Source organism: Papio anubis, chromosome 6 (genome assembly GCF_008728515.1).
Source record: "Papio anubis isolate 15944 chromosome 6, Panubis1.0, whole genome shotgun sequence".
Lineage (NCBI taxonomy): Eukaryota > Metazoa > Chordata > Mammalia > Primates > Cercopithecidae > Papio > Papio anubis.
The window spans coordinates 40,309,362-40,325,854 of record NC_044981.1 but is presented as its reverse complement, the minus strand read 5'-3'; the positions used below and the strand labels follow the sequence as shown (position 1 = coordinate 40,325,854).

The following is a 16,493-nucleotide window of genomic DNA, read 5'->3' as shown; positions in this document are numbered from 1 at the left end:
TGGCCTCCGCCTATCCTCCTGAAAGTCAAGTGGCATGGGGCACTATGGGTTCCAGCTAAAGGGGGTGGGGTGGGGTGCTATACCTCAGGACCTGTCCCTGATATCCTACCAAGGGGGTGTGGCTTGGGTTGGGCAATCTCCCCTTTGAGGAACCTCAGAAAAGGCTCAGTGGCTGTCATTGGAGGAGTCATACTCCCTCCTGTTGATTCAAGAGGTGTGGACTTGGCTGGGATGCAGAGTTGCAGGGGAAGCTAGTGGTGATCTGCCCTTTCACAAATCCTTGGGGTTGGGAGAGTCTCTGCTTCATCCCAGAGGAGTCCCCAGTTCATAGTGATGCTGTGGTATCTGCTGCTTCCGTCTTTCAGCCCTGGCTGGAGAAATCCTCAGAGCCCTGAATGAAGTCAGGAGAAGGCCTGAATTACTGGCCCCTTAAACATAACCAGACAGGATTAAAAGGGATAATCCATATAAAGTATGTTGTCTTGGCACCTAGTAAATGATCAGTAAGTGCTCAAAGCACATGCCCCCTCCTCTTCCCTGCCTTGAACTCCATGGTGCCTGGCCCTAAAATCAGAAACTGAGGTCTTGGGCTTTAAAAGTTTGATGGGCTTCCCTGCCTATGAGACTTTGAGACTTCTGCTTTACTCCTTCCTTTTCCCTTCTCCAGCCACTGACCCCACCCTTTCCCCCCTTTTCCAGGACTGGGAGGTGCTGGTCCTAGGGAAGCTCAAGTGGGACCTGGCTGCTGTGATTGCACATGATTTCCTGGCCCTCATTCTGCACCGGCTTTCTCTGCCCCGTGACCGACAGGCCTTGGTCAAAAAGCACGCCCAGACCTTTTTGGCCCTCTGTGCTACAGGTAAGAGCCCTGTGCACATTTTTGGCAAATTGGAAAAATCATTAGACTTATAAGGGTGAGAGGTAACTAGGAGATTCTGGTTTATACTGTCAAAATTAATTTGTGAAAATTACATCCCCTCTGAGCCCCCAGTCTCGATACAGAAAAGCAGGTCATAATCAGCTCTATGGGATCTCAGACCCCTCCAGTTTGTAGGAGGGACACCGAGGGTATAGAGAGAAGTGACTCGCCCAAGGTCCCACAGTGAACATGTTGGGAACAGAACCCCTGTCTCTTGGCCGTAGTTGTGTTCCCACACTAGGGAGTGTCTTGTCTATTCCCTGGACCTATGGAAACTGGCAGTTGGTCCTGATCTCTAGGAAAGATACTCTTTCCTGTCTTCCTCCCTTGCCGATATCTTGCCCCACCCACTGCTGGAGTTTTCTAGCATGTCCTCTGCTCTACTTATCCTGCCTGGCACTTTCCGAGGAGTCGGAAGTCCATGCTGGCTGTTATCCTTCAGGTTTCCTCATCTCATGGTTCCCTTTCCTCCTCTCCAAGATTATACCTTTGCCATGTACCCGCCATCCATGATCGCCACGGGCAGCATTGGGGCTGCAGTGCAAGGCCTGGGTGCCTGCTCCATGTCCGGGGATGAGCTCACAGAGCTGCTGGCAGGGATCACTGGCACTGAAGTGGTGAGTGCTGGGCAGCTGGGCAGCAGCCTCTCCATTCATATAGTGCTATGCCCTGAGCCTCCAGTAGAGGGAAACCTCCAACCCCAACCTGGTCCTGAGTCCTGGTTTCACAACCTTGGGGCTTTGTGGCTTTTTATCTCCTGCCTTGGTCTGGAGAAGAGCAAGTATCTTGGGTGGGGTGAAGGGCACTGGCCCTAGGGGCTCTTTTCTTGCCAAGTGGTGTGCTGGAGTGGGGGTGGGGGATTCGGTGTCAGATGCAGGGCTGCTCTCACACTCCCTTGCCACATCCTCTTGCTAGTTTCTGAGAACTGAAGAGCGATTCCTGGGGCTGGGCTGTGGCCTAACCTCCCCAGACTTCCCCATGTGTTGGGAGCTGTCCTTCCCCTGCACCTGCTGCCAGATGCTATGGGGGGGAGTGTTCACTCCTCACTGTTCTCCCATGTTCCCAGGACTGCCTGCGGGCCTGTCAGGAGCAGATCGAAGCTGCACTCAGGGAGAGCCTCAGGGAAGCCGCCCAGACCAGCTCCAGCCCAGCGCCCAAAGCCCCCCGGGGCTCCAGCAGCCAAGGGCCCAGCCAGACCAGCACTCCTACAGATGTCACAGCCATACACCTGTAGCCCTGGAGAGGCCCTCTGGAGTGGCCACTAAGCAGAGGAGGGGCCGCTGCCACCCACCTCCCTGCCTCCAGGAACAAACCACACCACATCTGAAGCCTGAAGGGGCGTCTGTTCCCCCTTCACAAAGCCCAAGGGGTCTGGTCCTACCCATCCCCGCAGTGTGCACTAAGGGGCCTGGCCAGCCACGTCTGCATTTCGGTGGGTAGTCAAGCTCCTCCTCCCTGCATCTGACCAGCAGCGCCTTTCCCAACTCTAGCTGGGGGTGGGCCAGGCTGATGGGACAGAATTGGATACATAACGCCAGCATTCCTTTTGAGCGCCCCCCACCCCTGGGGGCTGTTTTCAACTGCCAAAATGCTCTAGTGCCTTCTAAAGGTGTTGCCCCTTCTAGGGTTATTGCATTTGGATTGGGGTCCCTCTGAAATTTCATGCATGATAGACACGTATGAGGGGGAATAGTCTAGATGACTCCTCAGTACTTTGGAGGCCCCTATATAATCCGTGCTGACAGCTGCTCCTAGAGGGAGGGGCCTAGGCCTCAGCCAGAGAAGCTATAAATTCCTCTTTGCTTTGTTTTCTGCTCAGCTTCTGTGTGATTGACAGCTTTGCTGCTGAAGGCTCATTTTAATTTATTAATTGCTTTGAGCACAACTGTAAGAGGACATAATGGGGTCCTGGCCATCCCACAAGTGGTGGTAACCCTGGTGGTTGCTGTTTTCCTCCCTTCTGCTACTGGCAAAAGGATCATTGTGGCCGAGGAGCTGCTACAGCCTGGGGTGGGGTCATGCCCTCCTCTCCCGTTGTCCCTCTGCCCCATCCTCCAGCAGAGAAAATGCAACAGGGATGCCCTGGAGGTGGCTGAGCCCCTGTCTAGAGAGGGAGGAAGCCCTGTTGACACAGGTCTTTCCTAAGGCCACAAGGTTTAGGCTGGTGGCCCAGGACCATCATCCTACTGTAATAAAGATTGTGAAATAAAACTGGCTTTGGCTTCTTGGATTGGTGTGTGGGTTAAGTCTATTTCTGGACTGTATGAGGTAAGGAGGCGGAAGCCAGTGGTCTAAAGCAGGGATCATTGAGCCTTTTCTGTGAAGGGCTGGATAGTTAGGCTTTGCGGGCTATATGGTCTCTGACCCAAATATAATCAGTTCTGCTTTATAATGTGACCTATGTGTTCCTGAAAATCACTATGCCATGCAATTTGCACAATAAAAACCACAGGTCTCATGGGAAAAATGGGGCTTGAAGCACAACACTCAAATGAGTGACACATGTTAAAAAAAGGATAGCTTGGTTTTTACATATGTCAAATGGTTGAGAAATACATAAATATTACAATAAATACGGCCTTTTATCTTGAAGACATGCACTTTGCTTTTGGAAGTGGATGTTGGAAGGGTTGCTCAACACAGGTGGGCAGCTGAGTGAGGTAGCTGGTACATGTTCAAGTGTGAGTTTTGTGTACTAGTTAGGCTTGGTTCAGCTGGGTACAGTTTCCCATATTCACCTAATGTTTCTCGATGAAATCATACACAAGCAACATTAAGCCTGCGTTATGATCAAACTGTTCCCAAATATATTAAATGGGTTGGAACAAATGCACAATTTTGGAAGCAAATAAGGGTTATAGCAGGATTATACTTAACTCTGCTGTTGTAGCACAAAAGCAGCCACATGAAACATGTAAATGGGTGAGCATGGCTGTTCCAACAAAATTATGGATGCTGAAACTGGAATTTCATGTAATTCCTACCTATCACAAAATACTGTTAATTTTTTTCCCCATTTAAAAATGGAAAAATCATTCTTAGCTCATGGGCCACACAAAAACAGGCACTTGGGCTGGGTGCGGTGGCTCACGCCTGTCATCCCAGCACTTTGGGAGGCTGAGGCGGGTGGATCACCTGAGGTCAGGAGTTCGAGACCAGCCTGGCCAACCTGGTGAAACCCCATCTCTACTAAAAATTTAAAAATTAGCCAGGCGTGGTAGCACGCACCCGTAGTCTCAGCTACTCAGGAGGCTGAGGCAAGAGAATCTATCGAACCCAGGAGGCGGAGGCTGCAGTGAGCCAAGATCATGCCACTGTACTCCAGCCTGGGCAACAGAGCGAGACTCTGTCTCAAAAAATAAATCAACAAAAAAAGGGGCACTTGGCCATAGTTTACTAGTCACTAAAGCTTTCATTGGCTGAAAAGCCAGAAAGGGAGCCTGTTTGATGCTAGCTCTGATCTAACTCTTCTTGGGCCCAGCCTTATTCTCTGGCCTTTCTTGACTGTATCTCTGCTTTCCTCAAGTTTTCTCTTGTAGTCCTTTCATCCACAGCTGACACATGACCATCTTTGGACAACCTGCTCCTGGCTGCTGCAGCCTGTCATGGGAGAAGGCAGAGGATGTGTCCCCAGGTGGCTAACAAGGTGAGTGTAGCCTGGAGAAACAAGCTTGGAGATCAAGGGAGGTGGCTCCTATATAAACGGGACAAGAATGTCCTCCATCTTCCAGATACTAACAGGAGTAATGCCCACCTCCATTTACTACACCAAACACAGAGGTTCAATAAATACCTGCCTTTGCCTTTATCCACAGTGACCTGACACAATAGCCATAGAAAAAGTACTCACACCAAGCCCCAGCTGGGGACTGGGAATGCCAGTGTATGGTATAAGTCGGCTCTCAGAACTGAACAGGGGTAAGGGCCTAGAATGGAAGAGGGAACCAGCCAGACCCTCAGTCCTTCCTGTGCTGGACTGGAAGCCACAGATGTTCCTGTGATCTGTCACTGCCCTGATCTGGGTCTTTAGCCATTAAGGTTTGGTGTCATCTTCAGTCACCAACGGGGGTCTTGGTGTCCTTCCAAACCCCTTTGGCCAGGACAACTGACTGTCTTCTCACTCCATGGAGATGGGAACATCTTCCACATCTCGGGGGACTGCGCTCTGAAGCTCACGCCTGATTTCGGGGGATAGCTGTGGATGGGGCTGCAGCCGGAGCAGTTCTAAGAGGGCCTCTTTCTGGTCTGTGGCCAAGTCGGCCTTGTAGCGCTGGACCAAAGTCAGGAGGCACTGGTGCCAGAGCACAGGCAGTTCACGCTTCTCTGTCCGGAACCCCAGGAAGTGGAAGACTAGGGCATCTAGCACACGGTAAGGCAGTGCATACTTCTTATCCAGCAGCAGTCGCAGGAAGATGCTGTTGGCACCACTGTATTCCATCTCAGCAATTTTCAGCATGGCCGCACTAGTGGGAAAGGGAGGTGGGGTAGAGTTAGCGGGGAAAACATTGGAAGAAGGATCCTACTTCTCCCTCTGTGCTTTCCCCCTTTTTTCTTCCCCTCTGCTGGCCCTTACACTATGGTATTCCCCAGGGACCTTCTCACCTACCCAATCGTATTATACTCGCTTGACTTGAGTCACCATCTCTACAGGGATCCACCCAAATCTCTACCTCCAGCATAGACTGCTTGTTTCAGTACCCAACTAGAGTATGGTCCAAACATCTCAACGTCTCCACCCTAACTACTTTCTTCCTGTGTTTCCTACTCATTTGTTCATCTATTTACGAGTACTTTCTTTATACCAGGCACTCGGGTAACCTGTTGTTGCAGAACTTACATTTAGGGGGATAATGATACACCTACTCATTGGCTTAAATAAGCACAAACCCAAGACTATCCTTAGCTTCTTCTCCACTCTACCCATCCCCAAGTCCTGGCAATTCCACTATCTGGATATCCACTGACCAGCCCCCACCCCGCCGCTCCACCCCCAGCAACGCTACCTGGAGTGCAACACAGGGATGGAGCACTTGGTGATGATGCTACCCACAATGATGGCTTCCCGGAGGGTGCAAGTGCCAGACTCGCACAGTGGAATCAGGACCCCTGGGGAGAGTCAAAGGGCAGTCACTATGAGCCCAGGATGAGAAAAAGGAGTTACAGCAGGAAGCATTCCCACCCAGCCCAGGGACAGCTAGCAATTTCCCACACCAGGCCTGCTGTGTTCCCCATAGAAGCTCCAGCCCTTCACTTTCTTCCCTGCCTCTGGGATCCCACCTTTGAACCAGGCTCCAGGTTTGAAAAGGGCCTTCTTGAGAGCCATGTAGAGATGGAAATTGAGTCGTTTGTATTCAGCAATGTCATCTCGTACTCGCGGGAGCAGGACAAGGTTGTAGAAGCGCTGGGCCATGCGTTCCTTCAGGTTAGAGGCAAAAATCCTAGTGGGAGTTAAGTCGGGGGAGTTTCCAAGTCACACGACAGTCTGGACCCGGCCCATTAAATATCACCATGGATGGTGCATACAAGAGGTTTTAAAGTAAAATATGGGACCTTTCTTTCAGTGAGGGATGTGTGGGAGCTGTGTGCATGCAACACCCATCAGCTTAGAGAGAGAATAGGAGGGGCAATGAGATATATCCAAATGAGGAGTGCCATCTGTCTGTGGGAGAGCCAGAGCTTGTGCAAACTGATGGCTACTCAACTACTCTCCTTCCTCTTGCTATCATGGCTTCTCTCAATTTTGCTATCACTAGGGCCCTGAGCATGTCTGGACAGTCACAGACTTCTGAGGGTCCTGCTACAGGGTTGTATCCAGTGGCTATAAAAGCCTCTCCCCTAGAAATTGATCATGGAGGGCTGTATCCCAGTGGCTATAAAAGCCTCTTCCCCTAGAAATTCATCACAGAGGGTTCTTAACTGGCTAACTGGGTCTTGGCCCCAAAAAATGACACAGGAAAAGCTAGAAAAAATGATGCTATAAAGTAGCAGAGAGGGCCCTGGGGCCAGAGGCAAGGAAAGCCTGTCCGTCCCAAGCCCAGCCTGCACCTATAGACCCAAGGCCTGCAAATCCCCATCTACTCTACCTGGTGGCTTGGTACATGGCGGCTGCAGTCCAGGCCTCAGGCTCTGTGACGTAGAGGATTTGTTCCCAGTTGGAGAGTGCAGGGATGATCTTAAATGCCTTAGGCAGTTTTCCACTGCGGTACTTAGATAATACCTAGGGATGAGGGAGGTAAAACAATCATTGTCATCCACATATGGCAAGCTTGCTGTGGGCTAGGAACTTGTCTGGGTGCTTTTAATATATTAACTCATTTCATCCCCACAATAACCCTTTAAGGAGGTGCCATTATTATGCTCGTTTTACAGATGACCAGTGAGAGTTCCAGTAACTGACCCAAGGTTGCCAAGTCATTTACAGGCAGAGCAGGAATCTGAAACCACACACTCTGCCTCTTAGGTCTGTTTTCTACTGCCATGACTTCTTTAGTATGAGATGCAGGCAAAAGGCAAAAGCCTGTGGCGGGAGCCCACAGCCCCCAAAGGGGTCTTCCACTGTGGCTCCCCTCTCAGCTCTTACCTCCCGGACCCCCCTGTAGACTTCTAGGACCCGGGGGTCCAGCTGGGGCATAGGGAAGCCCGACACCTCTGACATGACTGTCTCAACCTCTGTCTGCTTCTCAGTCAGCTTCTCCATGATGATGTCAGCCAAGGTGCGCCTAAGAGGGGAAGTGCCAAGGGGAGGGGAGAGAGGAAGGAAGGAGCACTGTGGTCACTGTCCAGGAAGCTCCAGATTCCCCACAGTCCCTTGTGAGCACTGACATACTGCGATCCTGCTGGGATGTGCAGCTCAGAGTTCCCTCTCTGTGCCCATTCATCCACCACAGACAGAATCACTGCAGGGTGCAAAGGAACTGAAAGTCATTCCATTTAGGACAAAGCTGGCAGTTGTATGGAGGTTATGATGAATCTCAATTCTGAAATCGGTCTGCCCAGGTTCAAATCCTGGCTTACCCACTCCCTGTATGATCTTGGGCATGTTACTTTACCTCTCTGTGCCTCTGTTTCCTCATTTGTAAAATAGGGATAATAACGGTACCCACCTTAAAAGATTAATGGAAGGATTAAATAAGTTAATGTCTGTTCATTACTTGGAACGGTCAGTACACAGCAGTGTATCTATGGAAGTATTTCTAAAACTGATTATGTTCTTTTCAGCCTCCTTAAACACAGTATTGTTGGGTATATCAAACATTATCTTAATGATTCAGCATTACTATCACATATAATACCAGTGCCTTCAGAGGCTGCTGAAGTGTATTTATTTATTTTTTTTTGAGACAGAGTCTAGCTCTGTTGCCCAGGTTGGCATGCAGTGGTACCATCACGGCTCACTGCAGCCTCTATCTCTCTGGCTCAAGCGATCTTCCTGCCTCAGTCTCTCAAGTAGCTGGGACCACAGGCACATAGCACAAGGCCCAGCTAGTATTTTATTCTTTTGTAGAGATGGGGTCTCCCCATGTTGCCCAGGCTGGTCTCACACTCCTGGGCTCCTGCCTTGGGATCCCAAAGTGCTGAGATTACAGGTCTGGGCCACCATGCCCAGACTGACATATATTTAAAGCTGCTCCTCAGTTGGGTGCAGTGGCTCGTGTTTATAATCTCTGTACTTTGTGAGGCTGAGGGAGGTGAATCACGTGAGGTCAGGAGTTTGAGACCAGCCTGGCCAACATGGTGAAACCCCGTCTCTACTAATAAAACAAAAAGTAGCCAGGCGTGGTGGTGCGCGCCTGTAATCCCAGCTACTCGAGAGGTTGAGGTTGCAGTGAGCTGAGATCACACCACTGCCCTCCAGTGTGGGTTATAGAGTGAGACCCTGTCACAAAACAAAACAAAAAACAAACTGCTCCTCTTTTCTGAGGTCCTACTCAACGCCAGGCACTGAGTCTGGGACTTTTCAGTCCCAGAGTCAGTGCAACACTTATAGGACATGGAAACTTACGCAGACATGGAAACTGGGCCTCACAGCTGTCAGATGGGGTTAAGAGTCAAACTCAGGTTTTTGAAAGTCTTAAGTTAAGATGCTTTACAGTACCTTATAATGTGCCCCCAAACTAAATGGCCTCTGATTGTTGAATTCATGTGGATCTAGGCTTGCTTTCTGAAGACGCCAGCTATCATTTCTTACAACTGCCAGAAGTTCTGATTACTTCAAGGAGCTTGTCTATTCTATTTACTGCAAGCTGGAAAAGCATTCTGCTAAATTTGTCAGCGTTATCAGTGAAGTAGGAGTTATGAGGTGCTGAATGAGAACCTGAGAGGCTCTCTGGTGGGACAGGCCCAAGTACGTATTTTGTGACACGTATTTCAACTGTTAGGCATCAATCTGGGAGAGGAGCTCATTTTCATTTCTTCATTCTGCATTTTCAAATAAGTTGCCACAGAATTTATCAGCCTCCTTGTCCTTTTACAGTACAATTAGCAATGAGAGATGCATTAACCCCAAACAATCTAAAGTATCAGGGACACCATTATGTTAGTATCACAGGGTCAGAATGAACTGGTTGAGGACCCTTATCCTAGACTCCACTCCCCACGGCCAAAATTTATGGGCTCAGGAGTTTGACCACAGGCAGTCTAAATGCCTGCATGTTCTGGAGCCAGCATTTATTATAGATGGGAATAAATTAGTGGTCCTAACTGGGAGCAGTCTTGCCTCCCAGAGGACATTTAGCAACGTCTGATGTCATTTTTGGTTTTCATAATTAGAGGGAAGGTTGCTACTGGAGCCTAGAAGGTAGAGATCAGAGATATCTACTAAACATCCTACACTGCACAGGATAGCCTCCACACACACATAAAATTACCCAGCCCAAAATGTCAATAATGCTGAGGTTGAAAAACCCTGGCTTAAATGAAGCTTAGGATATGAACACTTGTCCAAGGAAGTTGAGCTTACCACTAAAAAAACCAAGAATACCAAAACCAGATGCAATAGGATGGCTCTCCCCAGAGGTGTAAAACGGGCCTGGAGCTGTTTCCCTGGCAACTGGGCAGTTGTACAATAAATGGACAGAAGGATACAATGTTTTCTGAGGCTGGCTCATTCCCACTCACAGTGGTCTGCTGAGGATGGGCCAGTTTTGTCAAGGTGGTCCCCTACAACTAGCAACTCCAGGGCCCTTTCCTAAAGTAGGGAATCGTAAGTCTGCCAGGGAACTTGCTTTCCTGTGGGAACTTTCTACAAGCACCCATTATCCCAAATCCCCAGACCTACCTGGCAGGAGGGTTCTTGTTCATGAACATCTCTATGGCACGCTCATCCTCAGGGTCCACGACCACCTCTGCATGGTGGCCCACCCCTGTCATTGTGGCAGCCTTCTCCAGGGTGGGCCACTCCTCATCCTCGTCATCTGATCCATCCTGAGGCATTCTTGGACCTAGAAGAGAGGAGACTAAATGGATGAGCAGAGCAAAAGGTAGCTGAGGGATTTAGTCAGTTTAACTTTAGTCATTATGTAGTACAGGCCTCACATGTGGTTGTGATAGACACAGGTATGTGGAGTGAAACAAATGAGGCATGCATTAGCTCCCTGTCTCCAGGGGCTTGCAATCATGCTTGAGAAACAAAACGTATACACAGGAAACAATGAGAAAGAAATGGCCATAAGTAATAGTTAACATACCATACTCAGTTATGTAGAAGGAACTTCTTTTTTTTTTTTTTGAGATAGAGTCTCACTCTGTCGCCCAGGCTGGAGTGCAGTGGCGCAATCTCGGCTCACTGCAAGCTCCGCCTCCTGGGTTCATGCCATTCTCCTGCCTGAGCCTCCCAAGTAGCTGGGACTACAGGCACCCGCCACCACACCCAGTTAATTTTTTGTATTTTTAGTAGAGTCGGGGTTTCGCCACATTGGCCAGGCTGGTCTTGATCTCCTGACCCCTAGTAATCCGCTCACCTCGGCCTCCCGAAGTGCTGGGATTACAGGCGTGAGCCACCGCGCCGTGCCTGTAGAAGGAACTTCTAAACACTGTACCCATGTTAACTGTTTAATCCTTACAAACCCAAGAAGTGGCCGGGCGCGGTGGCTCACGTCTGTAATCCCAGCACTTTGGGAGGCTGAGGTGGGCGGATCATGAGGTCAAGAGATTGAGACCATCCTGGTCAACATGGTGAAACCCCGTCTGTACTAAAAATACAAAAATTAGCTGGGTGTGGTGGTGCGTGCCTGTAGTCCCAGCTACTTGGGAGGTTGAGGCAGGAGAATTGCTTGAACCCAAGAGGTGGAGGTTGCAGTGAGCCAAGGTCACGCCACTGCACTCCAGCCTGGCGACAGTGAGATGCTGGCAAAAAAAAAAAATACAAAAAATTAAAAAAAAATAAATAAACCTTCTTACGGAACATTGGCAAAAACTTAAAAATAAATAAATAAATAAATAAATAAATATAAATAAACCCAAGAAGCGGATACTATTATTATACCCAGTTTCAGATGAGGACACTGAAGCACCAAAAAGTTGATAATTTGCCCAAGACAGGTAGTCTGGGTCTAGACTGCATTCTTCACCACTATTCTACACATATTAGGGTTTGATTATATGCCACAATGAGTGGTAGAGACGACATATGCACTTAGAGGATGAGTGGCGAGGACAGTTAGACATGCTGGATGGGCAGTTTGGGAGCAGGCGGAGTGTGTTCCAGATGCGGAGAAAATAAGGCTTCGGATTTAAGTGTCTCCTAGGCAATATAAATAATGCTAGGTAGGTGGGTAAGGTGAAGCCAGACTGGAGGGCCTTTAAGGTCAGGCAGTGGAGTTCAGATTTCAATCCACGAGTCTATTTAAATAAATGAAGTTGGCTGGGCATGGTGGTTCATGCCTGTAATCCCAGCACTTTGGAAGACCGAAGTGGGTGGATCATCTGAGATCGGGAGTTGAGACCAGCCTGACCAACAGGGAGAAGCCCTGTCTCTACTAAAGTAAAAAATTAATGGGTGTGGTGGGCGTGCGCCTGTAATCCCAGCTACTTGGGAAGGAGGCGAGGCAGGAGAATCACTTGAACCAGAAATTCCGGAGGGGTTGCAGTGAGCGAGATGCGGCGCCACTGCCTCCAGCCTGGCCAAAGAGCAGACTCCCATCTCAAAAAAAAAAAAAAAAAAGAAAAGGGCCGAGGGTGTGGTGGCTCACGCCTGTAATCCCAGCACTTTGGGAGGCTGGAAGTCGAGTGGATCAGGAGATCAGAGACCATCCTGGCTAACAGTGAAACAGTCTCTGAAAATATAAAAATTAGCGGGCATGGTGGCGAGCGCCTGTAGTCCCAGCTACTCGGGGAGGCTAAGGCAGGAGAAGCGAGAGCGTGAATCCGGGGCGGAGCTGCAGTGAGCAAGACTGCGCCACTGCACTCCAGCCTGAAGCGACGGCGAGACTCGTCTCAAATAAATGCATCGTAAATAGATCATCAAATAAGCCAGTTAGTCCATTTAAATAACTTCCATTTTTGGAAGGCTACATGTCTGGGCATCTGGAAAGGGGGGCTAATAATCCAAGTGGGGAACTATAATGCTATGTATCAATAGGTCATTAACAACAAAGGCAGTGGCCGTATGTGATAAACGCTAAGGGGGAACAGACATTTTGTCTCCACGTGCCAACAATCTCCCAAATGTGTACTTTGTAGGTGGTTCTCCTTAGCGCCAGACCCTAACTCCAGGTGTCTCCTGTACAGTCGCTCTTGGATGACTCACAGTCACCTCAAATCTCACCTGTCATCAACTATATTAATTTTCTTTCCCTCCTAGGTCTATAATGCTAACCATCCACAGCTCAGTAAATGGTACCACTGTCCACCCAGTGCTAAGCCTGGGAGGTGCTCCTGCCTCATCCTTTGCCCTCACCCTCAACACCCAATCAATTACTAAATCCTATTCAATTTTACCTCATAGACTGTCTCTCACATGCTTCACAGCCCCATCTAAGCCTAGATCAGCATCATTTCTTGCCTGGATTTATTCAACAGTCACCCACTCATCTCCATGTTTCTGACCGTGCTTCCCTCCAACTCATTTTCCACTCTGCAGACGGTAATCTTCCAGAAACACATATTTGATTTGATTAGCCCTATACTTAAAATTCTCCAGTAGCTTTCCATTCTTCCTATTGCTGTAAGGATGGTTTTTAAATCTTTTGCAAGTTTGCTCCTACCTACCTGACCATCATTCATTACCCATTAACCCAGTCATTCAGCAAACATTGAGCACCTACACTATATGTGAGGCGCTGTTGGGGGTGCTGGCAATATATCCATGAACAAGAGAAATCAAAAGACTTTGTTCTATACAGCTTACATTCTAATTGGATGAGACAGTCTATGACCATACCACTCTGAACGCACCAGATCCTGTCTAATTGGAAAAGACAGACATAAATAAACATATAAATATACTGGGTTAAAATATAAGTACTATGGGCCAGGTGTGGTGGCTCATGCCTGTAATCCCAGTACTTTGGGAGGCCGGGGCGGGTGGATCACCTGAGGTCAGGAGTTTGAGGCCAGGTTGGCCAACATGGCAAAACCCCCATCTCTACTAAAAATACAAAAAAAAAAAAATATTAGCTGGGCGTGGTGGCAGGCGCCTGTAATCCCACCTACTTACGAGGCTGAGGCAGGAGAATCACTTGAACCCAGGAGGTGGAGGTTGCAGTGAGTCGAGATCACAGCATTGCACTCCAGCCTAGGCAATGGAGCAAGACTCTGTCTCAAAAAAAAAAAAAAAAAAAAAAAGTACTATGAAAAAAGATAGGGCAGAAATATTGGGAGTATGGAGATGGAGTAGAGTGCTGCAATCGTAAATGGAGTAGATAGGCCTCTCTGAGAAAGTAACCCTACAAGTGTATGAGAACAAACTATCCCAGAGAGAAGGAACAACCAGGCCAAACGCCCTAATTTCCCATGTTTAAGGCACAATGAAGCCTGTATAGGTGGAGTGGAATGCGCAGAGGAAAGCAGTAGAAGAAGTCAGACTGGTAAAGGAGGCAGATCATAAAGCGCATTGTAGACCATTGTAATCCCCTACCTGTGGAGTGCTTTGTAGAGAGTATGAGATATGGCAGGGTGCAGTAGCTCACACCTGTAATCTCAGCACTTTGGGAGGCCAAGGAAGAGAGGATCACTTGAGCCCAGGAGTTTGAAACCAACCTGGGCACCACTGTGAGACCTCATCTCTACAAATAATTAAAGAATTAGCGGCTGGGTGAGGTGGCTCACAACTGTAACCCCAGCATTTTGGGAGGCTGAGGTGGGCGGATCACTTGAGGTCAAGAGTTCAAGACCAGCCTGGCCAATATGGTGAAACCCCATCTCTACTGAAAATACAAAAATCAGCTGGATGTGATGGCTCATGCCTGTAATCTTCGCTACTAAGGAGGCTGAGGCAGAAGAACTGCTTGGTCCTAGGTGGCAGAGGTTGCAGTGAGTTGAGATCGTGCCACTGCACTACAGCCTGGGCCATCTCAAAAAAGAACAACAACAACAAAAAAGAATTAGTTGGACATGCTGGCACACACCTGTGGTCCCAGCTATGTGGGAGGCTGAGGTGGGAAAGATAGCTGGAGCCCAGGAGATTGAGGCTGTAGTGAGCTATGATTGTGCCACTGCACTCTAGCCTGGGTGACAGAGTGAGAGACTCTATCTCAAAAAAAAAAAAAGAAAAAGAAAAAAAGGAGAATATGAGATACTAACGAGGAGGCTACTGTGATAATCCAGGTGGGAGATTGTGGTGGCTTCAACAGGATGGTGTTCCAAAGCGGTGAAAAGTGGTCTGATTTTGAATATACTTTGAAGGCAGAGTCATCAGAATTTTCTTACAGATCAGATGTGGGGAGGGAGAGACAGAGAGAGGAGATGGGGCGGGGGAGAGAGGGAGAGACGGGGAGAGAGAAATAGAGGAGTCTAAAGTTTGTCTTGAGCAAATGAAAGAATACGCTACTGACGGGGAAGACAATGGTGAGAGAAGCAGGTTTGGAGAGAAGGTCAGGATTTCTGTTTTGTACATGTTAAATTTGAGCTGTCAGATTTTAAATTGGAGTTGCCAAATAGGCAGTTGAATATAAGAATATGGATTTCATGGAAGAGGTCAGGGCTAGACTATAAAGTTAGGAGTAGTCACCCAAGAGATGGTATTTAAACCATGAAACTTGCCAGCACCAGAGAATATTTGAAGAGGTCAGAGGACTGAGGATAAGAGGTTGCAATAAGAGTCAGTCAAGGATACTGAGAAGTGAGGTGGCAGTAAAACAGGAGTGTTGATGTCTTAAAACCCAAGTAAGGATACTGTGGCCAGGAGGCCACTATTCAATTGCATCAAATATTGCTTTAGATGAGATCTGGAAAACGGATGAAGCATCTCAGAGGTCAACACTCCCTCCCTAGCGAGAAAATATCAAACGTCTTTCATCTCTCTCCCTCTTTGGCTGCTAAACAATGTGTTTTCTGCTCATAACACTTCCCATTCGTTTTTCAGTTCTCAACTTAAAAGGTCCTGCTGCAATCGGAGAAGCTTCTCAAGACCAACGCTATTGTTACCAGGGAAGCGACACTTTATCATAGAAAAATATTATTCTAAGAGTCTACTTAATTGACTCTCTACTGGGCTTGACTGTAAGGTCCTTAAGTCAGACGTGCCTATGTTGTTTACTTCTGTACCCAAACATTCGATAGAACTCCGAGCATAGTACAAAGCTCGTAGTGGGTATCCCATATATATTTACAAAACCAATGGATAAATGCTAGGGTGGAGCGAGTGATTACTGTTGGCCTAACTTAGGGGATGTGTAGAAGGGAGTGCCTAAAACTAGGAGTGGACGCGGAGGGCTCTGAACAGGGTTCAGTCTCCCGTTCCATTACTTTTGCAAGTGTAATACGGACCCTTTGTTGACTCGAAGCAATTCCCCTGCCAGACACTTTTTAGCTGTCCACCCCGCCCCACTACTGGCCACTGTCTTCCTCGGATCTCATCCCAGACACTCACCCAGCCGCGTGGTGCGTTCCCGCGACGCCGCGGGCTTGTCCCCAGTCCCATGCTCGGCCTCGAGCTCCTCCTGTTGCTGCCGTGCTTGCTGCAAAATCCGCCGGCTCAGCCGGGGTCCCACATACTCTTCCTCCGTTTCTCCGGTCCTGCGACCCCGCCGCTTCTCCCGGACCCCTGCCCGCACCGCATTCCCAGCCAGGATCTGATCGGCCAGGGGCGCATGTTTTTCCTGACCCCCGACCCCACGGGCCGCCTTCAATTTGGGCATTTTTCTCGAAAACGTTGCCGCGGAGGTTCGCACGTGGGGACGGCGAAAAAACCAGAATGCGCTTGCGCGGTGGACTCCCGGCTCTCAAGAGGCCACGCGGCGATCACAGCGCCCCCTAGCATTCGGAGGCCAGAAGCGCCATCAGCGCCGCCCCTCCCACTAAAAGAGCTCCCGGGTTCCGGAGCTGGACTCCCCAATATATTCACAGCCTTTAACGTTAGCTTCTCTCAACAGTGCAGTCTTTGAGTGTCGCTCTTAGCTTCATGGGTCTAGGCCTA

General features: G+C 48.9%; 2 protein-coding genes across 14 annotated transcripts in view; one reads left to right on the top strand and one right to left on the bottom strand.

Moving 5' to 3' along the window:
* CCND3 (cyclin D3) overlaps window positions 1-3,149 on the top strand; it is a 125,039-nt gene extending 121,890 nt beyond the window's left edge. For 6 of the 13 annotated variants that reach the window (XM_009205162.3, XM_009205160.3, XM_021936570.2 and 3 more), the window contains 3 exons: window positions 700-859; window positions 1,400-1,536; window positions 1,986-3,149. In XM_009205162.3, coding sequence (XP_009203426.1) covers window positions 1,414-1,536; window positions 1,986-2,153 — 291 coding nt within the window. In that variant the 5' untranslated portion in view covers window positions 700-859; window positions 1,400-1,413 and the 3' untranslated portion in view covers window positions 2,154-3,149. The remainder of the gene's footprint in view (window positions 1-699; window positions 860-1,399; window positions 1,537-1,985) is intronic. The other 7 variants (XM_021936567.2, XM_021936569.2, XM_031666838.1 and 4 more) reach the window with 2 other exon arrangements.
* A 1,887-nt stretch (window positions 3,150-5,036) lies between these two features.
* On the bottom strand, window positions 5,037-16,215 carry BYSL (bystin like). Its single transcript, NM_001168752.1, is given in 7 exon segments — window positions 5,037-5,382; window positions 5,923-6,025; window positions 6,197-6,357; window positions 7,003-7,136; window positions 7,500-7,638; window positions 10,197-10,359; window positions 15,948-16,215. Coding segments are annotated over 7 exon segments (1,314 nt in total).
* Between the last annotated feature and the right edge of the window lie 278 nt (window positions 16,216-16,493).